General features: G+C 51.4%; 2 protein-coding genes across 3 annotated transcripts in view; one reads left to right on the top strand and one right to left on the bottom strand.

The window, feature by feature from the left end:
* Positions 1-275: 275 nt before the first annotated feature.
* On the top strand, positions 276-13,181 carry CDAN1 (codanin 1). 2 transcript variants are annotated; one of them, XM_039232844.1, is made up of 28 exons: positions 276-365; positions 594-1,084; positions 1,298-1,501; positions 1,698-1,867; positions 2,016-2,129; positions 2,212-2,290; positions 2,692-2,812; positions 2,986-3,095; positions 3,562-3,651; positions 4,304-4,379; positions 4,915-5,120; positions 5,436-5,556; positions 5,692-5,838; positions 5,958-6,124; positions 6,478-6,565; positions 6,819-6,908; positions 7,085-7,139; positions 7,342-7,478; positions 7,559-7,662; positions 7,908-8,066; positions 8,444-8,507; positions 8,717-8,795; positions 8,955-9,103; positions 10,274-10,381; positions 10,508-10,571; positions 10,740-10,921; positions 11,159-11,266; positions 11,886-13,181. In XM_039232844.1, the coding sequence occupies exons 1-28, from the start codon at positions 276-278 to the stop codon at positions 12,009-12,011; spliced, it is 3,699 nt and encodes a 1,232-aa protein (XP_039088775.1). In that variant the 3' UTR covers positions 12,012-13,181. The 2 variants fall into 2 exon arrangements, with proteins under 2 accessions (XP_039088775.1, XP_039088774.1); XM_039232843.1 differs by having other exon boundaries at positions 1,295-1,501.
* A 1,399-nt stretch (positions 13,182-14,580) lies between these two features.
* Positions 14,581-24,733, bottom strand: part of STARD9 (StAR related lipid transfer domain containing 9) — a 125,928-nt gene continuing 115,775 nt past the window's right edge. The window contains exons 27-33 of the mRNA XM_039232845.1: positions 18,149-18,266; positions 17,847-17,959; positions 17,529-17,593; positions 17,170-17,372; positions 16,859-16,938; positions 16,509-16,667; positions 14,581-15,960 (exon numbers count right to left, since the gene is read on the bottom strand). Coding sequence (XP_039088776.1) covers positions 15,859-15,960; positions 16,509-16,667; positions 16,859-16,938; positions 17,170-17,372; positions 17,529-17,593; positions 17,847-17,959; positions 18,149-18,266 — 840 coding nt within the window. The 3' untranslated portion in view covers positions 14,581-15,858. The remainder of the gene's footprint in view (positions 15,961-16,508; positions 16,668-16,858; positions 16,939-17,169; positions 17,373-17,528; positions 17,594-17,846; positions 17,960-18,148; positions 18,267-24,733) is intronic.

Raw genomic sequence — 24,733 nt, 5'->3', positions numbered from 1 at the left:
CCTTCGGGCTAGGGTAGCCCGGGGCGGGACCTCAACCTTCGCGGTGCGGCCGTACTTTGCAGGCCAACTGTCTGCTGTCGGGAGCCGCTGACCCAGCCGAGGCCTTGACCGAAGGCCTGAGCCGAACCTCAACCTGGGGAAACCCCGGCCCCGCCCCCAGCCCCGCCCATCCGCCCCGCGGCCCAACGGTCGCTCCTACGCGTCGGCCCCGCCTCTCCCAGGCCGCCCGTGGCGCGCCGGCGCCTGCGCAATCGCATTCAAGTGCCCTGACCGGGATGGCGGCCGTTTTGGAGTCGCTGCTGCGAGAGGAGGTGTCGGTTGCAGCCGCGGTGAGGTGGATCGCGCGCAGCGCCCAGAGTTCGGAGGTAACAGCGCCGACACGCCCCCACGCCTGACCCGAATTTGCTTTCCGCGTGAGATACCACCCCTCCTGTCCCTTTTCTCTCGGGTGCCTGGCTGTCAGCCCGGGCCGAGTGCGCTCCAACTAGGGGCCGCTGCCCGGGCCGCCCGCCTCAGCGCGCCCTGCGGTCCGGGCTGCTCGTGGCGCCGGGCTGGCAGCTGACCCTCTCGCCCCTCGCCCGCTTCTCCCTCAGGATGAACCCGGGGAGGCGGCCGCGCTGAACTCCCTCCGGCCACTGCGGAAGGAATTCGTGCCATTCCTGCTGAACTTCCTGAGGGAGCAGAGCAGCCGCGTCCTCCCGCAGGGCCCCCCAACCCCAGCCAAGGCCCCGGGCTCCTCGGCAGCTCTGCCTGGGAGGCCCGGGGGCCCGCCGCGGGGCGGCCGCGGGGCGCGCAGCCAGCTCTTCCCTCCTATGGAGCCTTCCAGTACCGCCGCCGCCGAGGCCCCTTCGGCCCGCCGCGGGGGCAGGAGGCGGGGCCCGGGGCCGAGTCGCGAGCGGGGAGGCCGCGGCCCCGGGGGCCTGGAGGAGGGGGTCAGCGGAGAGAGTCCGCCTTGGGCCGGGGGCCGGAGGCCCAAGGGGTCTGGCAGCCCCGGCAGCCCCAGCCTCGTGCGCTCTGATCCGCCAAACCTCAGCAACCTGGAGGAGTTCCCTCCCGTAGGCTCGATTCCCCCCGGCCCTGCAGGGTGAGAATCAGCCCCCATCCACGAAGGCTGTATTAGGGGAATTCGTAAATTAGGGCTGGGCGCTCCGCAGTTGAGCGTGGGGAATGGCCCGAGGACTGGGGGTGAGTTAACCACAGTGATGAGGGGCCTTTTGCAAGGGGTCCCCGCTGTTGTGGGGGAGAGGGAGGTGTTTGAAGATAATGAATTTGAGAAAAACCTGTGGCTAATCAGCAGGACGAAGCCTTCACGGAGGATCAACCCAACTCCGGTGAGCGAAGAGCGGTCACTCTCCAAGCCCAAGACCTGCTTCACCTCACCCCCAATCAACTGTGTCCCCAGTTCCCAACCCTCAGTCCCGGACAGTAGCCCTTGGGGTCATGGCCTTCCCCCAGGGTGCAGAAGTCTGCAAGAGGAGCGGGAGATGCTCAGGAAGGAGCGGTATGACCTTGCCACTCCCAGGGTTGTCAGCTTCCTCCCAGTGGGGGATCTGCAGGCCTTCTCCCTTGAGATTGGTTTGCCCCTGGGAGCCCAGGGTCTGCGTTCTGGGCTGTGGATGTCTGCTCTGGAGGAACCAGAGTATGGCTGTGGAGGGGAAGCCAGGGAAACCGCTCAGGACATCTCTCTGTCCCTGTAGGTCTAAGCAGCTGCAGCAGTCACCTACTCCCACCTGTCCCACCTCAGAATCTGGGTCTCCCCACCCCAGCCGGACAGGAAACCTCACAGCTGAGCCTGCTGACCCTGCCAGAGTGTCTTCCCGACAGCGCCTAGAGCTGATAGCCCTCCTCTACTCTTCATGCATCGCAGGTAGTTGAGAGCAAAGGGTGCTCGAGTGGAGATACTTGTAGAACTTTGGGGTAGGAGAAATGATAAGGGAAGAACTGAGTCTTGGTTCCAGATGGTGCCCGACACCCTCGGGCTTCTTTTTATAAGAAGAGATTTTATTTTATACCAGAGAACCTGGTACCAAACCTCTTCTTGGAGCTTTTTTTCGTCCTTCAACTCCTTACTGCTCGGAGGATGGTGGCCACCAAGGAGAGTGACCTTGAGCCGACTCCAGGAGCACTAGGTCAGTGAGTGAGCCTCTTTTTGGAAAATGAGGTCTGGAGATGGAACAGTTCTTAGCTGACAGCTTGGTACTATCCTTCTAGATTCCCTGGAAAGCCCACTGTTCCAGAGTGTCCATGACTGTGTCTTTTTTGCAGTGCAGGTTTTGGAGCATCAGTTTCAGTGAGTTTCCCCAGCTTTGACATTTGAGCCTTACTCCCAATGTTCACTTGGGTCTCTGGCAACTTGGGGTGAATGCTTGTGCTTAACACAGGTGCAATGACCCTGGGCCTTTTCCTACACGAGCCTGTAGTTTTGGGTCAAGGCTGTGAATTTAACTCTTGAAACAATCAAATTGCCCTCTGTGGTCTTGGCATCTGATCTTTGGGTTTATGTCTAATGTTTCCCTGCTCCCTAAGACCTCATTTCTTCCCCCTTGCCTCTGTCATCTTAAATCCTTGGCCCATGACTTTGCCTTGCATGTCTGCTCCGTGTTCCGGATGATGCTCTCGGTGGTGTGCAGGTATCAGCTTCCTGTTTGCAGTCCATGTCCCATTCCCAGTCATGTGCTGTTGTCCCTGCAGGGTTCTTTCCTACCTAGACAAAGGGACCTTAAAGCTGTTGGCTGAGAACGAGCGGCTGCTGTGCTTTTCACCAGCTCTGCAGGGCCGCCTCCGAGCTGCCTATGAGGGCAGTGTTGCCAAGGTAGGGACCCCTCCTGGCTTGGACCTGACCCTTCCCAGCCTCATAGTTTAGGTAGCCCAGCACACACCACTATAGTGTCACATGGGCTAACTCCGGGCAGGAATATGGGGATGAGGCTTTCTTGAGTGTGACCTGTGAGGGTTTCAGTCCCTAATGTCACTGCAATATTTTAGGTCTCTCTGGCGATGCCACCCTCCGCTCACGCTGTCTCCTTTCAGCCGGAAACTGACAATCGTGCCAACTTCTCCAGTGACCGAGCCTTTCATACTTTTAAAAAACAAAGGTGATAAGAGAAGAGAACTTTTGGGAGGGAGTGGGGCAGCATTTTCTCTGGGATAGGCAGCCTGTGTTGTTTTCCTAGAAACTAGAAATTTGGCACTAATAGGTGATAGTTTAGCACCACTGCACCCTTCCTGCCAAGGATCATAATGGTCACATACCTTCATTCTGTTTTCCTGCCCATGGACTTGAACCTCTGACCTTAGCAGCCTTCTCACAGGTATATGACTTTAGTCACTGGTTCGCAAGCAAGAGAGAACCAGATCAGCTTTCCCTGTGCACAGAAGTATGTGAAGCATGTGGTATGCTGCTGCTGCGTGTTCAGTGTGGTCGGCATGTAGAGAGCTTGGGAGAGGATAAAGAATGGGGCTATGGATAGTCCTGTCCTCGATTCTTTGGAGCTGGAAGAAGCACTCAGGGGAGTGAGATCAGCTACACCTTGGTTGATCAGGCATTCTTGTGTCTGTCAGGGACGTGTTTTTTGAGGTGCTTCGCGAGTGGGAAGATCGGCATGAGGAGCCCGGCTGGGATTTTGAGAAGGGCTTGGGCAGCAGGATCAGGTAGGTGCTCCCACACTGGTCACCTTGTCTGTCTGCTTGCCAGCAGTGAGTTTAGTGGTGCTCCTGGAGCTGATTGGAGGAGGGCTTTTCCCCCACTTCTAGCCCACACTGTTACCTTCTGTCCTCTTTAATATTTAGTTATTGGCAACTCTGCCTCTACTCAGAGGGATTTGTATTGCCAGCTCCTTGCACTCAGAAGTGACTCAGACTTGTTCTATGACAGAGAATGCTTGGATAAGTACCAAGCCCTTTTCTAGTTTGCTTGAGTTTTGGCCCAAGTCACTGTATAGACCCTTTCCAGCATTTTCTCCATTGTCTAGTTCAGCAGTTCCAACAACTTTGCATAGCTAGATGCAGAAAGAATATCTTCTGTCCATTGATCTATTTCCACATGAAGTAGAGCCCAGTATAGACTAAAGATTAGGGGTGGTTTTATCTCTTGTTGGGTTCAGTGTATCTCTAGCTGTGAGAGATCTTGGTGCTGAGGGAAGTGTCCCTTACCTTCCCACATCCTTGCACTGGCCAACTCCGGCTGAGGTCTGCTCACGCCGCTGGGAAAGGACTGAAAGGCCCAAGGATTGGCTCCTTCTCTCAGATTTCGGCCCCATTCCTCCTTCCCTCAAACGTTTTGTTCCTGCCTCTTACACCTCAGAGCCATGATGGGTCAACTCTCTGCGGCCTGCAGCCACAGCCATTTCGTTCGGCTTTTCCAGAAACAACTTCTCCAGGTAAGAGCCCCAGCAGGAGATTAATCTACAGCAGACAGTAGGTATTACAGGCAGCCAGGTAATGGCTGGCACTGTGGGATGGGGCGAACAGCCACGCAGGTCCCGGGCTGGAGTTTGAATAGAGTTCTGCTCCTGGGGTGGCTGAGATGCAGGCAGCAGAATAGAGCCAGAGCCCTCCGTCACGTGTACCCACTGCACCCACTGCCTCCCTGGGCCTCCTCACACACCCTGCCCGCCCTGCCTGCCTTCATCCTCTCACTTCTTCCTTGTCCTTGGTCTGTGCCATGGGAGAGAGCCCTGTCGTAGGACCCAATTTCAAATCCTGGCTCTAGTGACTGAGGCAAATAGTTAACCTTGCGAGGTTAGTCTCTACCTATAAAACACTGTGATCCTTACCTTGGAAAACAGAGCTGTGGCACCTGATACAGGGCTGGTATTCCAGAAATGTTCGTTACTTTCACCCTATTTTGATCAGTCCTTCTTTCCAGATAAAACTTCCTGGTTTTTTACTTTTCTCTTCTTCCCGCTACCGCAGATGTGTCAGAGTCCCAGTGGCGCCGGAGGCACGGTCTTGGGTGAGGCTCCAGATGTGCTGAGTATGCTTGGAGCTGACAAGCTGGGGCGGTTGCGGCGCCTACAGGAGAGGCTTGTGGCCCCTCAGAGCAGCGGGGGGCCCTGTCCGCCCCCCACCTTCCCAGGCTGTCAGGGATTCTTCAGGGACTTTATCCTTAGCGCCAGCAGGTAAGGGTCCCCTGTGTGGTGCAGGGATTAGGGCTGAGCCCAGGAGAGATTTGTCTTTCCAGAAGGGCAACAGTTCTCTCTCTTTTGCCTGGAATGTAAGAGTCGGACTGGGTGATGTCCAGGCTCCTCTAGCTCACACTTCCTGCCTCCATTTCCCTTCCTGTTCTTTGACCCACACCAGTAACCTGTGCCTGCCCCTCAGCCTCCTTCCCTCTCTGCCCCACTGTGCCTTGCTGTCTGCATGAACTTTCTCTCTATTCCAATTCTTTCTACACCTCTGCCAGTGTCTTTTCCCCCCGCCCCTCCCCTTACTAGCTTCCAGTTTAATCAGCATCTCATGGACAGTCTGAGTTTGAAGATCCGGGAGCTCAATAGCCTTGCCCTGCCACAGCCTGAGCCTAGTGACGAAGATGGGGAGTCAGACGTGGACTGGCAGGTTTGAAAGCGGAATGAGGGAGAGAACAGGGTTCCAACCGAGGAGGAAAGGGCTATTTTTAAGAACTTTGCATGGATTCAGAGTTGCTCTTAAAGCCCTATGCTTAGGACCTTTTACTTCCCTGATCCCTTACAGGGTGAACGGAGGCAGTTTGCCATGGTTCTGCTCAGCCTGAGGCTTCTGGCTAAATTCCTCGGCTTTGTGGCTTTCCTGCCATACCGGGGGCCTGAGCCGCCCCCGACCCGTGAGCTCCAGGACTCTATTCTGGCCCTGAGGAGCCAGGTGAATGGGGGCTCTGGTAAGGAGGGGCGGGAGGTGCAACAGCGCCCTGGAACTGGAGGGCATCCCCCGCCCCGCCCTGCCCCGCCCCCGCCCCGCCCCTCACCGCCCTGCCCCGTCAGGTGCCCCCTGCCCTGGATGTGCGGGCGCTGCTGCAGCAGGGGCTGCGGGCCCGCCGCGCCGTGCTCACAGTGCCCTGGCTGGTGGAGTTCCTCTCCCTCGCTGACCACATCGTGCCACTCTTGGACTATTACCGCAGCATCTTCACTCTCCTGCTCCACCTACATCGGTGAGTCCAGAAAGGGTGAGGCTGAAGCCAGTGGCCTGGGAGAACACTGCTGAGGCTGAGGCTGCTGTCAGGGAAGAGGGCTGAGCGGCCCTGTGTTTCCTATGCAGTACCATAGCCATACCAACCCTCAGGGGAGAGACAGAACGTGGGCGCTTTTTTGCACTTTTATTAGCTGTTTATTCCTACTGTGGCTCAGTTGAGAGGGAGTATAGATCTGGTGAGGGGCAGAGGGGACATCCTGCTCACCTGCACGACTGTCATCCCCTTTTGGTCTGCTTTTGAGAGTTACCTTCCCGATGATAGCTTTCTTTTTTTTATTCTGTTCTGTTTCTTTATACAAATGTGTCTTTTAGGAGCTTGGTCTTGTCAAAAGAAAGCGAAGGGGAGATGTGTTTCCTTAACAAATTGCTGCTGCTTGCTGTCCTGGGCTGGCTTTTCCAGGTTGGTGGAGCGGAAGAAGATCCATCCTAGGGAAGGGAGGCGTCCACTGTGGGTGGAGATGCAGAGTGGGAGACTGTTGGAGTCTGAACGAGGTCAGGGTCAGGACATGACGGTTTAGAGGGCGTGTAGGAATTACCATGGCTTCAGAGCAAGGTGGTTTTGCACCTGGTAGCCAAACCCTGGAACCACAAGGTCTGTGTGTTGAATCTCTGAAGTGCTGACTGGAGCTTACACTGCTTTGATCTTTTGTCAGATTCCCACAGTCCCTGAGGACCTGTTCTTTCTGGAAGAGGGTCAGTTGGATACCTTTGAGGTGGATACAGTAACTTTAGAACACGGGTTGGTAAGTGTTGCCGTCTGGCCAGAGCTGTGGGAGTGGCAGGAATAAAGGAGGCAAGTCGTCTTGGGAGTTCCTAGAGACTGATCTCTTCTGTAACTCTTCCCCGACTTGCCCGACTGGCACACAGGGGAGGAAGAGAAGCCTGCCTGTCTGCCTGACTGGCCTGTTTTCTCCCCCAGGATGGCATGCCTGTGGTGGACCAGCACCTGCTCTACACCTGCTGCCCCTATATTGGTGAGGCACCCAGGGCCCTCAGTCCTTGGCCTGTCCCTTCATGAGCACCTGAAAGGCCTCCCATGGGCCTAACACCGGAATACGTTGTTCTCCTCTTAGGCGCTCCCCACGTGCCTCGGCCTCTTTACAATATTTAAAGTCCAAGATACCTGGGAGGGTAGGGGTGGTTCTGAAACTAAGCGGTTGGGCTTCCCTGATGCAGGAGAGCTCCGAAAACTGCTCGCTTCATGGGTGTCAGGCAGCAGTGGGAGGAGCGGGGGCTTTGTGAGGAAGATCACTCCCACCACCACCACCACCGGTCTTGGAGCCCAGCCTCCTCGGACCACCCAGGGGCTGCAGGTAAGGGCAGGGCAGAGGCAGGGGCATCCAGGGGGGAAGAGAAAGGAAACTCTTCATGCACCGTTCCCTCCTCCCCACAGGCACAGCTGGCCCAAGCCTTTTTCCACAACCAGCCGCCTTCCCTGCGCAGGACTGTGGAATTTGTGGCTGAGAGAATCGGCTCTAACTGTGTCAAACACATCAAGTGAGCCTGGGTTGAGAGGGCTGGGAAAGCAGACGTGGAGGGTGCAGGGCCCCTCCCCTTACCATTTTCCCACTCTTAACATTGTGTTGCCAATCTGAGGAAAGTTAGCTTGAGGGGAAGGATGTGGGAAGGCTAAAACTGCTAACATTTTTTGAGGTTAGTTCTGACTAGATTTCCTTGCATTTGCAGCCCCTTTCTGATTCAGTTCCCTCAACTACCTTCAAGATTTTTTGTCCCCACTGCAGGGCCACACTGGTGGCAGATCTGGTGCGCCAGGCTGAGTCGCTTCTTCAGGAGCAGCTGGTGACGCAGGGACAGGAAGGGGGTGATCCAGCCCAGCTGTTGGAGATCTTGTGTTCCCAGCTGTGCCCCCATGGGGCCCAGGCATTGACCCGGGGGCGGGAGTAAGAGATGCCAGACCCTTATCCCCACTCTTAACTTTTATTTTCCTGATTTTTTCTCTCTCACAAACTCCTCTCTTTTATTCCATGTCCACTCTGAAACCCCCTTTTTCTTTGGCTTCCTATGTAGGCACATATCTTGGGCTTTAGGACCCAAAGTCTAAAGTTGAATTGGAAGAATGGGGGGGTTGGGTGTCCCATTCCTCCCAGCATCGAGGATTAAAGGTGGGCCCAGGGCTGACAGTGCTTCTCTTCCCCACCTGCCCACCTCTCCCTAAGGTAGAGCCCTCCTGGTGCAGGTGATTGGTGCACTTAACCTTCCTTTCTGTGAACCAGGCTAAAACCTCTAGCTGTCACTGACAGCCTCTGTCTCCTTTCAGGTTCTGTCAAAAGAAGAGCCCTGGGGCAGTTCGGGCACTGCTTCCCGAGGAGACCCCAGCAGCTGTAAGTAGGGAGGAGACCTGGAGCCTGCGGGCTGGTGTTCGGTGGTGGGAGAGGTGCGCTGTGGGTCACGTGTGCATGAAGGTGCTTTGTGAGGCTGCTGGCGGTGGATGGGTCCATAGGTTGGTCCTAGCCTCAGGGACATCTGAGGTGTTTGTTCTCATCCCCAAGCCTCCCCTGGCCCCTAACACTGCAGTTCTTCTGGGTCACAGGTTCTAAGCAGTGCAGAGAACATTGCTGTGGGGCTTGCAACAGAGAAGGCCTGTGCCTGGCTGTCAGCCAACATCACAGGTAAGGTCCAGGACAGGGGAGTGGCTGACCAAGCTCTTCACAAGTGGACTGGTGCCAAAGTGGGAGGCCCCCGGGGGAGAAGAACACGGGCCAGCTGGAAACAGTGATGGGCACGGCGTGGTGTGGTGATCCCTCTTCTGTTCTCCCTTTGACCTGCAGCACTGATCAGGAGGGAGGTGAAGGCGGCAGTGAGTCGCACACTTCGAGCCCAGGGTCCTGAACCAGCTGCCCGGGGGGAGCGGAGGGGCTGCTCCCGAGCCTGTGAGCACCACGCTCCCCTCCCCTCCCACCTCATCTCCGAGATCAAAGTACACAGCTCCCCTCCTCCCTGCGCCCGTCTCCTCTCCCTTCTCCCCGCTCTTTTCCTGGTCTCCCTCCTTCCTCACATCAGCTGCAGTGTTGTGTGTAGCCGCTTTCTGTGTTGTGCAGCTAGTTCGGTGTCCTTCATTACTGACTGGCATTAGGTAGGGCAGAGCTGAACCTGAACGGTTTTCCTAATTGCTTTTCACTGACTTCTGGTACCTGGATCACCGAAAAAGAGAAAAGGCAGATAATGAAAGTTTCAGACGGGCCGTGTACTGCACAGGAAGTGACGGGGGCCAGTGGGGAGCAGCTGTCTGCTGTAGTAGGAAAGCTTCACAGGGGGTGGTCACCTGCTGTTGGCACAGGATTTCAGAAGTGTTCTCCTATGTGATGCTTATTTAGTTGCAGGCAGTAAAAACAAACTACCACTGCCCTTGATTTTAAAAATTTAGATAGCATCTATATAGGGGTCAGCAAACAGCCCATGGACCAAATCCAGCCTCCTGCTGGTTTTTCTAAATCAAGTTTTATTGCTCAACACAGCCACACTTACTCACTGATGAATTGTCTAGGGCTGTTTTTGTGCTACAGCAGCAGAGTTGAGTAGTTGGGGCAGAGATGTTAAAACCTACAAACCCTCAACCATTTACTGTTTGGTGGGGCCAAAGATTAGGACTATGGACTAAGAAGGAATGGCAAAAAATGGAGAGTATATAGTGGGGAGAAGAAAAGGCTAAGTGGCCATTAGCTACTGGTTTTCTCTACTGAAACCAGACTCTCCCGAGAAGATGAACAGAGGGCATGGGGGATAGAAAATACAACATGTAGCAGGACCGTTCTAAATGCTTTCATGATAAGGCTCCCTAATTGGCCGGGTTTGGCTTTGTCCCAAGACGAGTGACCGCTCTCGAGCTCTCAAGGCCACATGTTGTCCTTCAGCTGACCTGCTCCATCCATTCCCTCTGTTGCTGTCCACTTGGTTGGCTTCTCCCAACTATGCCCAAGCCCCAGGTCTAAGGCACCTTGGCCCGGCCGCTTCATCCAGGGGCCCTGTCTTCCTATTCCTTCTGCTGCTTTCCACTGGCTGAACCCTGCCCCAGGCCACGTTCTCTGTGGCCTCCTAGGTCCCAACCAGGTATGAAGTCTCACTCTGTTTCCACCCGTGCTCTCTCCAGGATGTGCTTGCTCTGGCTGTGGGGCCCCGGGACCCTGAAGAGGGAGTCTCTCCGGAGCATCTGGAGCAGCTCCTGGGCCAGCTGGGCCAGACACTGCAGTGTCGCCAGGTGAGACCTGACAGGATGCTGTGCTTGTGTCCTTGTCCAGTGCCCGTCACCAGAGCTGCAGCAGCTCAGGGCTGCTGCTGTAAGGATGGTGCTAACGTCCAGGGTCTTCCTGCCTCTTCCCCACAGTTCCTGTGCCCGCCTGCTGAGCAGCATCTGGCAAAGTGCTCCGTGGAGCTGGCATCCCTCCTTGGTATGGCTCCTTTTTCATTACCTCTCGCTCCTGCCAGATCCCCCAGATCTCAGGGTTGGGTACAAGCAAGATTAGAAATGCAGAGCTTTGTTCTTTTCTACCTCCCTTGGGCCAGCGAGGTGACCCCAGCTCCATTTCTTAAAGCTAGATTTGGTTCTTTGTCCAAAGTTGCAGACCAGATCCCTGTCCTTGGGCCCCCGGCGCAGCACCGGCTGGAGAGGGGGCAGGCTCGCAGGCTCCTGCACGTGCTGCTTTCTCTGTGGAAGGACGACTTTCAGGTGCCGGTTCCACTGCAGCTGCTGCTGAGCCCAAGAAACCTGGGGCTTCTGGCGGACACTAGGCCGAGGGAGGTGAGCCAGAGCCATGGGGCTGGGCAGGCGGGCTCCGTAGCTCCCTGCACTCCTGTTATCAACCCTGCCCTCAGCCAATTGCTGTGTGTTTCCTTTACTCTACTTTTTCTGGTGCTGTGTTCGTTTCCTTGACACACTCCTGTGGGCTCCAGGTCTCCTCCTCAGCTCTGCCCTTTGGATCAGTCAGGGTCGCTGTGCTGTCTTAGCCACGCTGACCCCCCTCCGTGTGTGTTACAGTGGGACCTCCTGCTGTTCCTGCTCCGGGAGCTGGTAGAGAAAGGGCTGATGGGACGGACAGAGATAGAGGCCTGCCTGGGCAGCCTCCGTGACACCCAGTGGCCAAAGGTAAGGAGTCCTCATCTCCTCATACTTCTGTCCCTTTTCTCCTGAAATGGGGCAAGTGGTGGGGCCCAGGTATTCCTAGAATCTTCCCAGAGCTTGGTGGACGTTATCAGGTATCTTCAGGACCACCCTGAAATGGCGTGGCTGTTCTGGAGCGCCCTCTTCACATTGAGTAGCTATTGTGTGAAAGAGGGTGCCAGTGAAGGAAGGGAAGATAGAAGGGAGGTAGCTGGAAAACAGTGTGACAGTGAGTATGGATTTTTTTAAATCAGAATAACCTAGATTTGAATCTCAGCTGGTACTTAATGTATTGTGATCTAGGGCAGAATAGTGTGTACCTCTAGGGTTTGTCAGGATGAAATCTATTGGTGGTAAGTATTCACTAGATGGTTCTGTGCCTCCTGTCAGATGTCCTTCTCCCTGCTGGAACTGGAGCATCCCAGAAGACAAAGGGGAAAAAGTGTCATGTCCATTTCAGTATAGAAAGCAGTTGGGAAAAAAAATAAGGTGGTCTACTCACCGGTTAGCGAAGGCTAGATGTTGGAGATTGAGTTTTAGTCGAAAGGACTCACCATCCAGAATTGTGTGTCAGCCTGGTCTGTCATCTTTCTGCTTATTCCAGGACTTCTCTGAAGAATTAGCAACACTGTTCAACCCATTTCTAGCTGAGCCTCACCTGCCAGAACCCCAGCTAAGAGCATGTGAGCTGGTGCAAACAAACCGGGGGACTGTGCTGGCCCAGAGCTAGGGCTGGGGAGTGGCCCTGCCTTGGGTGTCTGACCAGAACCCTGGAGCCCGGCCGGACTGTGCCTCAGGAGGCGGCCCCGCGCCCCCCACTCCGAGTGCTCACTGCTGACCCTTGCTGACGCAGGAGCAGCTGAGTCTGTGAGTCAGGCTTCCTTGCTCACATGTGAGGGAAGCTTGTGGCCGCCGGCATCCAACCGACAGCACCTGCAGGCTCACCACCCTCATCCTTGAGGAAGGAGGAGGGTTCACGTGATTCAGGATTGTGATGCAAAAGCCTGGAGACTCCAGTCCTGGAGCGGAAGAGTTGGCATTTATTACTTAGATTATTAAATGACGTGTGTGGGCTTGACGACACAGGACTCGAGCCCTATGTGCTGCTACCCCAGCGTCCCTTTAACTTTGTGGTTTGGAAATCATGACAGAGGCAAATGACTTCTGCTTAACTCGTGAGTAAAGTAAAACATGAATCTTGGGGACTGGACGTTTTCTTACCCCCAGGAGCTGGGTTGCCTGCCATCTACTTAAAAATGCACACAGTACATGAGGTCAGGCCGACCTGCCAGGAGCCCAGCTTTTACCCTGCACCTTCTCTGCCTTCAGCCCTGTGCAGGTACTAACTAACTCAGCTGTAGCTCCATTTAGGTGCCGCACACAGGGGAGAACATTATAGAGCTTTTTAAAATAAACTGTTTTCTTTATTGAGGGCTTCACGTCTAGTTATTTTCACTTGGCTCTTCCCTTGAGAGGGCTGCAAAGTCTCAGGTGGGCTTGAAGGTGGGCACTGACAGGGTGGAGCCGTGCCAGTGGTGGTGGTCTCTGTACAACTCCCGTTCAGGTTAAGGATGCTATGCAGAGTTCCCGTGTACCAGCTACGCCCTAAGGAACTAAATGGCAGGGCAGCTATTGTGCTGTTTTGTTAGGGCTGAGCGTGTTTGATTTGGCTCAGAACAAAAGCATTTTTTGTCTCTAAATGATCATTGCTTTTGACTAAAAAGTGCTGCCTTGATAGTGCGCATGAAGTTCACGCCTATAAAATTCATGGCTTTCCTACATCGGCAGCGCACACAGATTCAGGCTCTGCCAGAGGAAGGAGAGGGTACTCAGGGAACCCTCTTGGAGTGTCTCACAAAATCCTATCTTCGGGTCCATGTGTATTTATTTCCTGGGGGAAAAGCACATAGCTGTCAAAGAGGCCGACCCAAGGGGCCTGCTGTGTCACCTGAGGAAAGCTGGTGGGAAGTCCTGACAGCCAGCTGCACAGAAAGGTCCCTCAGCACCTAATAAGGGCCCCTCCCAGCTGCTCCTTTCACAAGTTTCTGCAGCTGAACCTTTTGTTCCATAATCTCTTCAACTTCAAGGGCATTTTGTGCTTTAAATCCATTTCATACTCATCTATAGGATTTGTCCTGTAAATCCATTTATACTACAGTAAATGCAGGAAGTTCTGAATGCCTGAGAGCTAAAATAGTTTTAAGAAATGTTTTGTTTCTGCACCCAATAGGTGTGACTTAACGAGAGCACTGTCCTCTGAAGCTGAGCCCGAGGTAAGCTGCCATTTCAGGGGACCCGACTCCCTGTAGGTGGGCCAGGCAGGCAGAGATGGGAGGCAAGCCCCAAGGATGCTAGGCTAATAATGCCAACTCGGTTCAAAGTAGTCTGGGCCCAACTCCAGAAACTTCACACTGGCCTGTCTGAACCTTAAAGGCTCACTCTCTAGGCAGTTAAGATAAACTTAGAATTACAGGCAGCTAATGAAATAGTGAATTGGGTTCCTTTCGACATATCTGATCTCTACTAATTGTCTAAAACATTGGTCAAAGTGTGGCTGGGCCCCGGACCAGGAGCCTCAGGATCAACTAGGACTTACTAGACATCCAAATATGTTGACCCCATCTCAAACTCTGGGGTATAACAGCTTCCTCAGGGGATCTAATGAAGTCGGAGAGCCACCTATCCAAGCCAAAATTTGACTTCATATGATCATTTAGTGCTGGGTGTCCGGATTATCTTGAATACAGAATCAGCCTCAGTTAATATTCTTTAGCTTGCTGACTCAGGCCTGGTGTGTGGCTATTGTAGGAAGGGGATTAGGATCACCTCTGGGGACCCGTATGTTCAGATTCCCACTGCCAGCTCTGCTTCAGAAGCCCAGAGGTACTCACCTGTTAAAGAGCTTCATTCCAGGGGATGGGGTCGTTGGTGGTGGCAATGACTGGTCTGGAATCCTCTTCTCATGATCGTATCTGGGCTGCGGCTGGCTACATTTGGGCAACTGACCTGGTTGCTGTTTACACACAAGGTCGTGCTGAGCTCATGGGAAGAACTCAGTACATTTGTGTCAACTGTATAGCTTGAAACTGGGCCCTGGGCTGTTGCTGCCATCATAGTCTCCAGACTAAATTCTGAGCTCAAAGAACCCGCAGTGGTCACTAAATAAAAGGACACCATGGACCTTTAATTTGCAAGTGTTAAGACTATTGATTGAAAAAGTCAGGAGATTTATATGCAAAGAGATGGAAGGGAGGACATAAATAGGGTGTTAAATATACCAAAAAAATTAACCAGAAAAATATGTTCAAGAGCAATTTAAAATGCCTTCAACCAATCACATATAAGTAACAATCTGAGGTATAAAAAAAAAAAAAAATCCTGCAAACATTTTTAGAAAAAATAAATCTCTGCTGTACAGTATAGAAACTGACCTTTTTCAATCCCCATATGGTCAGCCTCTTCCACCAAAAATTGTGGGCACCAGAATGAAAGCTGGGAGTCTCTCCCACCCTACCACTTCCACATAACCATACTGAATACTCAAAGCTCAAGTTTAGGCAGGCTAAGGGACAAGAACACCGAGCCCATGCCCCATCCCCACTTAGAATAGCACGTCCGACCACAGCAGCACGGATGCTCGAGAGACCACTGAAGGCTGGCACCAAGGCTCTGAGGGAGGGGAGGAACAGAACTGAGTTTTCCTCCTAATAAGTCACTTACCTCCTCTAAGAGTTGTCATATCTTCTCTCTAGTCTTCAATAAACAATTTTCACCTCTTTGAAATTACTCTTGCCCTGTCAGCAGTCAACACTGGGCTGCCCACCCCACCCCTCCTCAAAGAGCTAAGTTCCCCTCCTTGGCCTCAAATCTGTCCAACGTGCTTCTACAGTGCTCTTTCCCTTTCTCCTGGGCTCTGGAGTGATGGCTCCAAGACTGAGCACTGCTCAATACTCCTGACTGAGGCAAAGACCCAAATGTCCTCTCCTGTGAGGGAAATGAAGGGGAAAAAGTGAAAATTAATAATAAAGCATGTTGTAAAAATACAAGGAGAAACGATTCTGAATCACTGTCATGGTTTGTGCAGTTGTTTTTTTAAACCGTTTTTCTAGTTTGGCACTTTGCAGCACTCCAGTCCGCAGTGGAGCTGAATGCTGGAGACAGATTCTGAACAGTCCTGGCCAACGCTGCTTGCTTCCCTCCTTGCCTGAGGCCGGGCCAGAGTACTGCCCTCTCCTGGCTCTGCCAGCTGCTCCCAGTCCTGGTCTTCAAGTGGCTTATCTGCCACAGCATCCCAGAGAGAAAAGAAAGGTTGAGGAATCCAAAAAGGTGAGTTGAGCTTCACTGATGCTGGCCAGCTAGGGGCAGGAGCTCAGGTCCTCCCGCTCTGCAGAGGCACCAGCTGTGACCCAAGTACTGACAGGACTTTGCTGGCAACTCAGGTCTGAGTGCTGTCGGCCTGGTCAGCCACAGCCAGTAGCCTTGTACTATCTGCTGTGCAGAGAATGACAAGAGCCACCCTAGAATCACTGGCGTGTCCTGCACCTGTGTCTCTGCAGCACCATCTTGACAGTAAGATGCTAACTCCCAAGGAAGGAAGCCAGTCTGGCTATAACCAGTGGCTGCTGTTTGATGAAGGAGCTTAGGAGCCGAGGGGGGAAGCCCGGCGCACCAAGTTCTACCTGAAATAAAGCGGAGAAGGAAGAGTTAAAGGTGTGTACAGACAGGGAGAACACATCAGGTCACATGTCTGCCACAGGTAGCCACCCAAGGCTGTCTGACAAAAGGTCCTCTGACTATCTGCAGTCCCAAAATTTACAGGCCCCTGGGCTCTGCTGTTCAGATCTAAGGATGAGCTTCACCTCCTGGTGAGAAAGGTCACAGTGGGGAACTGGGAGTGGAGAACCAATAGAATGAGTCCTGCTTTCTCTGCTCTGCTGAGGCTGCTCTCCTGCCTCACCGTGACTATCTCCAGAGGACTCAGCAGCAGAGGGTCTAAAGGCCACTGAGCTCTTTGGTAACAGCAACTTTAGAGGAGACTGACTCTGTCTCCCCTCCTCTGCCCTCTGTTCCCCACTGATTGATTCCCTGCACTGTGGCCCAAGAAGCCTGAGTCTCCAGCTCTGGGGACGTGGGGCCTGGGCACTGAAGGGTGTTGAGTGGCTGAATAGAAAACTCCCATGGGGTGGTGGGGTACACTGAGGTGTGCCAGCCGCACAGGGAGGATCACCTGGACCAAGTAGATGACTCTGGTGATCTCCTTTCCTTCCACGGTGAGAGGCTGCAGGATCCAGGCACTGGGCAGAATCTCCCCTCGGACCATGTCTCTGCTGGGTCTCGGCATGGATGTGTCATAAACAGACTGAGCCGCCATGACAGACAGGTGCCCCTGGGGAGAGGGAGTGAGGTGGATCAAACCGGGACAGGCTCCAGTGCGGCCAGACAGACTTCACGCCATCCTCATCCCCACCCAACGCGCCCTCCTTTCCCCACGGGACCCGGTGCCCACAGTGACTGCCTTTCGTGGCACTCCAGCCCAAGTGCTTCCCACAGCATCTTTACCCCAGGCAAGGCAGGCACCTCTTTAGCTTCCACGCAGACACAACAGAAATCCCGCGGCTGCTTCAGTGCACACAGGGCGGTATTGCACACCAAGTATACTGGGAGGTCAGGAATGGGGAGAGTCAGGAGGTACATGGACAGACCTAGTCCTAAATCCTTCCCAGCCCAGGAATGCCCGCCAATATCCAGTCATTCTGCAACCCGACACACGGACCTAGCCTGAGCCACCCAGAGGTCGCCTGAGCACCTGGCCTCCCAAGAGGGCAGCCTCCAGCCGTTGCTGCCCCATCCCCTGGCCCGGGCCCCCAGGAAGCCCTCCCTGGGCTCACCCAGGTTGATGCTGTTGGTCACCCGCTGATGCAGCCTCGCTGTCTGGATGGGCTTATGGTACAGGGGCCACAGGGTGGGGTCACTCACAGCTGCCCACACATGAGACAGTGGCTGGGAAACCACGCCTGCCCCCAGGAAGCCATGCCGAGTAGAAGAAAACACCTTGTAGTAAAGCTGCACCTCCTGCTCCTCACCCTGATAGCTGGGGACACCAAGGGTAGGAAGAGGAAGAAGAGGTGAGGACTGGGTTCCTGGGTCACAGAGGGGCAGGTCAGGGGGAAGGACTCAAGCCAGGGCACAGAAGGTAAAGGAGGAAAGAGGACAACAGGTTAGGATAACATGCTGCAAAGAAACTTACTTCCAGCCGGCTGCTGGCTGGCACCTGAAGAGGTTGTGCAGATTATCTGAGCAGGCAGCCATTACCTGCGGACACAGGGATCACACCCGAGTGAGCGACTGAGCGGGCAAAGTACAAAGCAGACTCTTGGGTTAGTCGGCCACTCAGGCCAGTGTTTGCTGAATTCCCCTTCTGTCAAGATGCAGAGCCACCGAAGAAGCCCCCACCCTCATCTGAAGGAAGCTGGCCCTCATCTACCCTGCTCTTTCCCTCCCCTCCCTCCCCACCCGGCAGAGGGCTGGCAAAGGAACCACGGGGACAAGTGGAATCGCTCCTCACGTCAGCGATAGAGATGTCCACGATGTGCTTGGCCAAATCCTGATAGGAGGAGGAGAAGCAGGCCCCCAGGCTGGACGGAGAGCAACAGCAGCTGCCCAGGGAGGTTCTGCGGCCTGCAGTGAACAGGCAGAGGCCGTGAGACAGCATGAGCATCAACGCTTCAGAGCAGCAACAGCCTCCTGAGGAACAGTGACTCGGGGCTGATAACCTCAGGCTAGTGACTCTGTAGGATCTGGCAGACCTCCGCCCCACAAGTTCCCAAACGGGGCAGGTAGCTGTGTGCCCTCACCCCCGCCACTCACTGTAAGCTAAGCTCTTCCAGGTGGATCTGGCCAGACTCATTTGACTGTTCCTCACTGTAGAATGGGCCCGAACATCCCCTATCCAGGAGTCATTGGAATCAGGCAAGTGTGTGTCTCCCTGTGGAAAACAATGTTTAGGACCAGAGCAAAGGAAGAGAAAGAGAAAGCAGAGGGCCAGAAAGCCCGTGTAGAATTATCTCCTCTGCCTCTGAACTGTCCCAGTAATTTCCAATGTAGAGGTTCTATCAAAAAAATTTCCCCATGGCGCCTGGGTGGCTCAGTCAGCTATGCATCCCACTCAATCTTGGCTCAGGTCTTGATCTGACAGTTGAGAGTTCGAGCTCAGTGCTGGGTGCTGCGCTGTGCATGAACCTGCTTTAGGGAAAAAAAAAATCTCCACTGGGATTACAGGAGGCTGGATGTCCCTGAGAAGTTAAGAGCAATAGAAACCAGTCCCTGGACAATCTATCCTTAAGCTCCAAGCCACAGGCTCAAAGACTGCTCAGAGGAGAGCTCCAATAGGGATCAGAATGAATGGAGCTGGTATGGAACATCAGTGGGTTTGGAGTATCTAACATGTGCCAACAGTAATGTGGCCATGGCTGGAGCCCAAGTGGAAGGTGGGAGGGGGAGGAAAAGCAACAAGCTGTGAAAAGCTTGACCCTAGGCCCCAACCTCCCCAAGTCTCCCCACCCAGCCCCACCCCATACAGCAGCTAAGTCAAAGGTCCTAATTTGGAACCAGACAGGATGATCTCTGGATCTGCAATATGGTCCTCCCACCTTTACTTCAGCCTGCGACTCAGTGACGTGACCTTAACTTCTGCTAGACCTAACCGGCACTGTCCACCCTACCGTTATCATTAGTTCTTAACCTATGGCTACTTTAAAGACAAGAAGAAATGAACACAGACAGTTCTATCCCCATTCTTGCCTCCATTCCTCTGCTGCAACATACAGTCTCTCATACTTTAAGCAGGTCTGTCTGTCTCAGATTGAAGTCCTGTGCCATCTTCTTGGGACCTTTCTACTACTGATCATCTCCTCCTTCACTGTTGCCTCTGCCTCACCCTCTTTGGATCCTTCCTACAAGCACTCAAGCATGTAAATATTTCTACCTTTAAAAAACTCCTTCACAGGGGTCCTTGCTCTCCCACCATTCACACATATGCTTCCTGAAACAACTGTCACCATCTGTCATCTCCCACCTCTCACTCCCTTCTGAACCTGCTTGAACGTAGCATTTGCCTCACCGCTCTACTGAACAGCAGTCACCAGGTCCCTGTGACACCCGTGTGGTTGGATCTGATCACCAACTCCCAGTCCCCACCTTACTGAACCTCTCAGTGGGCTTCCACTAGGCCAGCCTCTCCGTTTCACTTGAGATACTCACTTCCTGAGTCCCCAGGCTAATGCTCCTCCTCCTGTGTTGGCTCATCCTCCTCAAACAAAAATTGATATTCTGGGATTCTTTCAAGACTTAGGCCTAGGCTCTCCTTTCTCACTCAATTATATACTCCTAAGTGAGTCCATCTGCTCCCCCTGCTATACTGATGACTCCCAAAAAAACTACCCATGGATTAATCAATAAATACTGATGACACAACTGGCTACCATGTGAAAAAAAAGATGATATCAGAGACCCATTTCACACATCATGCCAATATAAATAATTCATGCTTTGTGGCTCAAAAATAAATGGAGTAAAAAATTTATTACTACTATAAGAAAATAAATAAATTGTAATGGGCTGGGAAGAGGCAAGATGGCAGAGAAGTAGGGAGCTCCATATATTTCACTCGCCCCATCTCTCAAACAGAGAAGGCCTGAAGCCGTAAGAACCCTTACAGAATCGTGGGAGTTTGGGAGGAAAAGGAGACAGAGTCTGCTGAGAAAACCACCGTATAGGTGCCTGAGTGCGAAATGGGGAAGATTAAAACAGGCCGGGACCGGGAGACATGGAGGGAGGGGAGGGAGCCCCCTTTGGGGGGAGCCACGGTGATTCGAGGGGAAAAGAAAGAGCAGCTGAAACTGCTCAAGAAACTGTCCCTGGAGTGGAGAAGAGAAAAACCTTGGCTCGGGACAGAGAGTGATCGGTTTCCAGCTGTGAAACTGACTTTGAGCTGGACTCCCCGTCCCAGGCGGCGCCAAGAGAAACTGCTCCTCTGCTCTCCAGGTCCATCGGGAGGGGAAGCGGCGGCCTGAAACCGCTCCGTCGCTCTTCCGGCTCGATCCCCAGTGGGGAAGTGGCAGGCTTAAAACTGCTCAGAAGGACTCGGCCTGCAGGTTTATATTTCGGCGGTATCAGTGGGGTGCGGACTAAGATCTGGAAACGAGGCGTGGCTTGGGACATACAGCACAGCCCACCTTGGCTACAACCCCGGCACAGGGAGATTGGACCCGAAAGAGTGACTTGCAATGCTTGGTTCTAGAGGGGACTCGGGCACCGCCATTTTTCTCCCCAAAACCTCCAAGGCGGGACATCAGGGAGCAGCCTGCAGGACTCAGTGAAGGCTAAGACCCGCCTACACCAAACCACTCCCATCCCCACTAGAGAACTGCTTTTTTATTTATTTTTTTTTTTTTACCAGATCCCAGGGCAAGACCAACATGGATGCACTGCCATGATTAATTCTAGATCAATTCTTTCTATCCAGATATATTTTCCCTTGTCTCATTCATATACCTCCCCTCTTGCTGGACTGGGCACTCTAGTCATTGGTTTGCTTCAACAGTCACATTTAGTCCATTCTCTAGATGTACATTCTACACGTCCACCGCTACCTTTCTCTCTCTCTCTCTGGAGTCATCAGACTATATACTTTCTCTGAGTAACATTATCTTTATTTTATTCTCCTCGCCTCTTACCATATTCTCCTCTTTCTCTCTCTGAGTCTCTCTGCCTGGTTACTATCCAATTTTGCTTCCTCCTCACCCTGTCATTTCTCTCTTTGTATCTGCTCTTCCATCAGCAGTGCATACACCCTGTTCTTTATTTGTAGCTGGGAATTCAGGTTTTATGCTTTAGACTGTCCTTTGTCTTTTGGGTTTTTTCTTTTTTCTTCTTTTATCTTTTTATTATTTGTTTTCCTCCTTTTTTCCCCTTTTTCTTTTTCCCTTTCAGTTTGCTTCCTTGTTGGATTTGTCTGTGCATTTGTGTGCCTTTGTTCCCTGTTTGTCTGTTTTCTTTTCCAGGGCTACCTCAAGAAACAAGCCGAAGTACACATGGTGGAGAGTCACAAATACCACTACGAGTAGAGAAATAAAATAACCAAAGTCTCAACGAGAGAGACCAAAAGACACCATTTGAAGAAGACTCCTCAATGGATAGGGCCTGGACGGTCACAGAGCCTTCTTTAATACAGCAGTACGTGCAGGTGCAGAGTGCATAACAAGCTTTTAAAACTAACAAGAGACAGGGGCGCCTGGGTGGCTTAGTCGGTTGAGCGTCCGACTTTCGCTTGGGTCATGATCTCACGGTTCGTGGGTTCAAGCCCCGCGTTGGGCTCTGTGCTGACTGCCAGTTCAGAGCCTGGAGCCTGTTTCAGTCTGTGACTCCCTCTCTCTCTGACCCTCCCCTGCTCACGCTGTCTCTCTCTCTCTCTCCTAAAAATAAATAAAAAAAAAAAAAAAAAAAAAAAACTAACAAGAGACAGAAAGCTAGCCAAAACGACAAAACGGAAGAACTATCCTCTAAAGAAATTCCGGGAAGAAATGAGCCTGGAGCCTATTTCAAAGTCTGTGTCTCCCTCTCTCTCTCTAATCCTCCCCTGTTCACGTTCTCTCTCTCTCTCCTAGAAATAAATTAAAAAAAAAAAAAAAACAGATATAAGCAACATAACTGAATAAGAATTTAGAACAATAGTCATAAAATTAATCACAGGGCTTGAAAAAGGCATCAAAAACATCAGAGAAACTACTGCTACAAAGACTAATGGATCTTAAAAATAGTTGTCATGAATTTAAAAGTGCTATAAATGAGACACATAATGAAACGGAGGCATCCAATGCACGGACTGAAGAGGCAGAAAGAAGAATAGATGAGTTAGAAGACACAATTATAGAAAATTGGAAGCTGAGAAAAAGAGAAAATGATCCAGGAACACAAAAGGAGAGTTTGAGAGCTGAGCGATACAATCAAACAGAACAATATCTGTATCATAGGAATTCCAGAAGAGGAAGAAAGAGGGAAAGGCGCTGAAGGAGTCCTTGAAAAATTATAGCAGAGAACGTCTCCAATCTGGGGAAGGAAAAAGACATTGAAATCCAAGAGGCACAGAGAACTCCCCTCAGACATAACTTGAATCGATCTTTTGCACAACATATCATAGTGAAACTGGCAAAATATAAGGACAAAGAGAAATTCTGAAAGCATCTAGGGATAAAAGGGCCCTAATATACAAAGGGAAAGCTATTAGAGTGGTTACAGACCTATCTACTGAAACTTGGCATGCTAGAAAGGAATGGCAGGAAATCTTCAATGTGATGAGCAGAAAAAAGACACAGTCAAGAATCCTCTATCCAGCAAGCCTGTCATTCAGAATAGAAGGAGAGATAAAGGTTTTCCCACATAAACAAAAATTGAAAGAATTTGTCACCACTAAACCAGACCTACAAGAAATCCTGAGGGGGACTCTGTGAGGGAAATGTTACAAGGAACACAAGGTACCAGAGACACCACCACAAGCATGAATCCTACAAAGAACACAATGACTCAAAACCCGTATTTCTCAATAATAACACTGAATGTAAATGGACTAAATGCTCCAATCAAAAGACAGAAGGTAGCAGAATGCATAAAAAAAAGAAAACAAAATCCATTTATTTGCTGTCTACAAGAAACTCATTTTAGACCTGAGGACACCTTCAGATTGATAGTAAGGGGATGGAAAATATATATCATGCTACTGGAAGTCAAAAGAAAGCTGGACTAGCTATACTTATATCAGACAAACTGGACTTTAAAGTAAAGGCAGTAATAAACGATGAAGAAGGGCATTATATAATAATTACAGGGTCTATCCATCAGGAAGACCTAACAATTATAAATGTCTACACACCAAATACAGGAGCACCCGTAAAAAATAAAACAATCACAAACAGAAACAATCTTATGGACAAGAATGTGCTGATAGCAGGGGACTTTGATACTCCCCGTACAGCAATGGATAGATCAACTAGACAGAATATCACTAAAGAAACCACGGACTTGAATGACACATTGGAGCAAATGGATTTGACATATATTTAGAACTCTACATCCTGAGGTCATGGAATTCACTTTCTTCTCAAATGCACATGGCACATTCTCCAAGATAGATCACATACTGGGACATAAAGCAACCCTCAATAAATATAAAAGAACTGAGATCATACCATGCACACTTTCAGATCACAATGTTATGAAACTTGAAATCAACCACAGGAAAAAGTCTGGAAAACCTCCAAAAACACGGAGGTTAAAAAACACCCTACTGGGGCGCCTGGGTGGCTTAGTCGGTTAAGCGTCCGACTTTCGCTTAGGTCATGATCTCGTAGTTCGTGGGTTCGAGCCCCGCGTCGGGCTCTGTGCTGACTGCCAGCTCAGAGCCTGGAGCCTGCTTCAGAGTCTGTGTCTCCCTCTCTCTCTGACCCTCCCCTGCTCACGCTGTCTCTCTCTCTCTCTCTCTCCTAGAAATAAAAAAAAAAAAAAATATTAAAAAAAAAAAACCACCCTACTAAAGAACGAATGGGCCAATCAGGGAATTAGAGAAGAAATTTAAAAATATATGGAAACAAATGAAAATGAAAATACAATTCAAACTCTATGGGATGTAGCAAAGGCAGTCCTAAGAGGAAAGTACATTGTAATCCAGACCTATTTCAAGAAATTAGAAATAGCTCAAGCACAAAATCTAACAGCACACCTAAATGCACTAAAAAGAGAACAACAAGAGCACCCCAAACCCAGTAGGAGAAGAGAAATAATAAAAATTAGGGCAGAAATAAACAATATAGAATTAAAAAAAAAAAAAAAGATGAACAGATCAATGAAACCAAGAGTTGGTTTTTTGAAAAAATAAACGCAATTGACAAACCTCTAGCCTGGCTTCCCAAAAAGAAGAGAGCACCCAAATAGGCAAAATCATGAATGAAAATGGGCTTTTACAACCAACCCTCAGAAATACAAGCAATTATCAGGAAATACTATGAAAAATTATATGCCAACAAACTGGACAACTTAGAAGAAATGGATAAATTTCTAAACACACACTCACTACCAAAACTCACATGGAAAGAGACGGAAAATCTGAACAGACCCATAACTAGTGAAGAAATTGAATCAGTTATCAAAAATCTCCCAACAAAAAAGAGCCCGGGACCAAATGGCTTCCCTGGGGAGTTCTACCAGACATTGAAAACAGAGTTAATACCCATTCTTCTCAAGCTATTCCAAAAAATAGAAATGGAAGGAAAACTTCCAGACTCATTCTACGAAGCCAGCATCACTTTGATTCCCAAACCAGAGACCCAGCAAAAAAAGAGAACTACAGGCCAATATCCTTGGTGAATACAGATGCAAAAATCCTCGACAAGATACTTGCAA

Source organism: Hyaena hyaena, unplaced genomic scaffold, assembly GCF_003009895.1.
Source record: "Hyaena hyaena isolate Hyena2069 unplaced genomic scaffold, ASM300989v1 scaffold_70, whole genome shotgun sequence".
Taxonomy (NCBI): domain Eukaryota; kingdom Metazoa; phylum Chordata; class Mammalia; order Carnivora; family Hyaenidae; genus Hyaena; species Hyaena hyaena.
This window is presented reverse-complemented; position numbering and strand designations above follow the sequence as displayed.

Bases quoted from the DNA above. Each gene is read 5' to 3' on its own strand.
- CDAN1 (XM_039232843.1), top strand. From the start codon at position 276: ATGGCGGCCGTTTTGGAGTCGCTGCTGCGAGAGGAGGTGTCGGTTGCA. The intron at 2,813-2,985 runs GTAGGGACCCCT...GCAATATTTTAG, and splicing joins ATGAGGGCAGTGTTGCCAAG to GTCTCTCTGGCGATGCCACC. The intron at 5,121-5,435 runs GTAAGGGTCCCC...TCCCCTTACTAG, and splicing joins TTTATCCTTAGCGCCAGCAG to CTTCCAGTTTAATCAGCATC.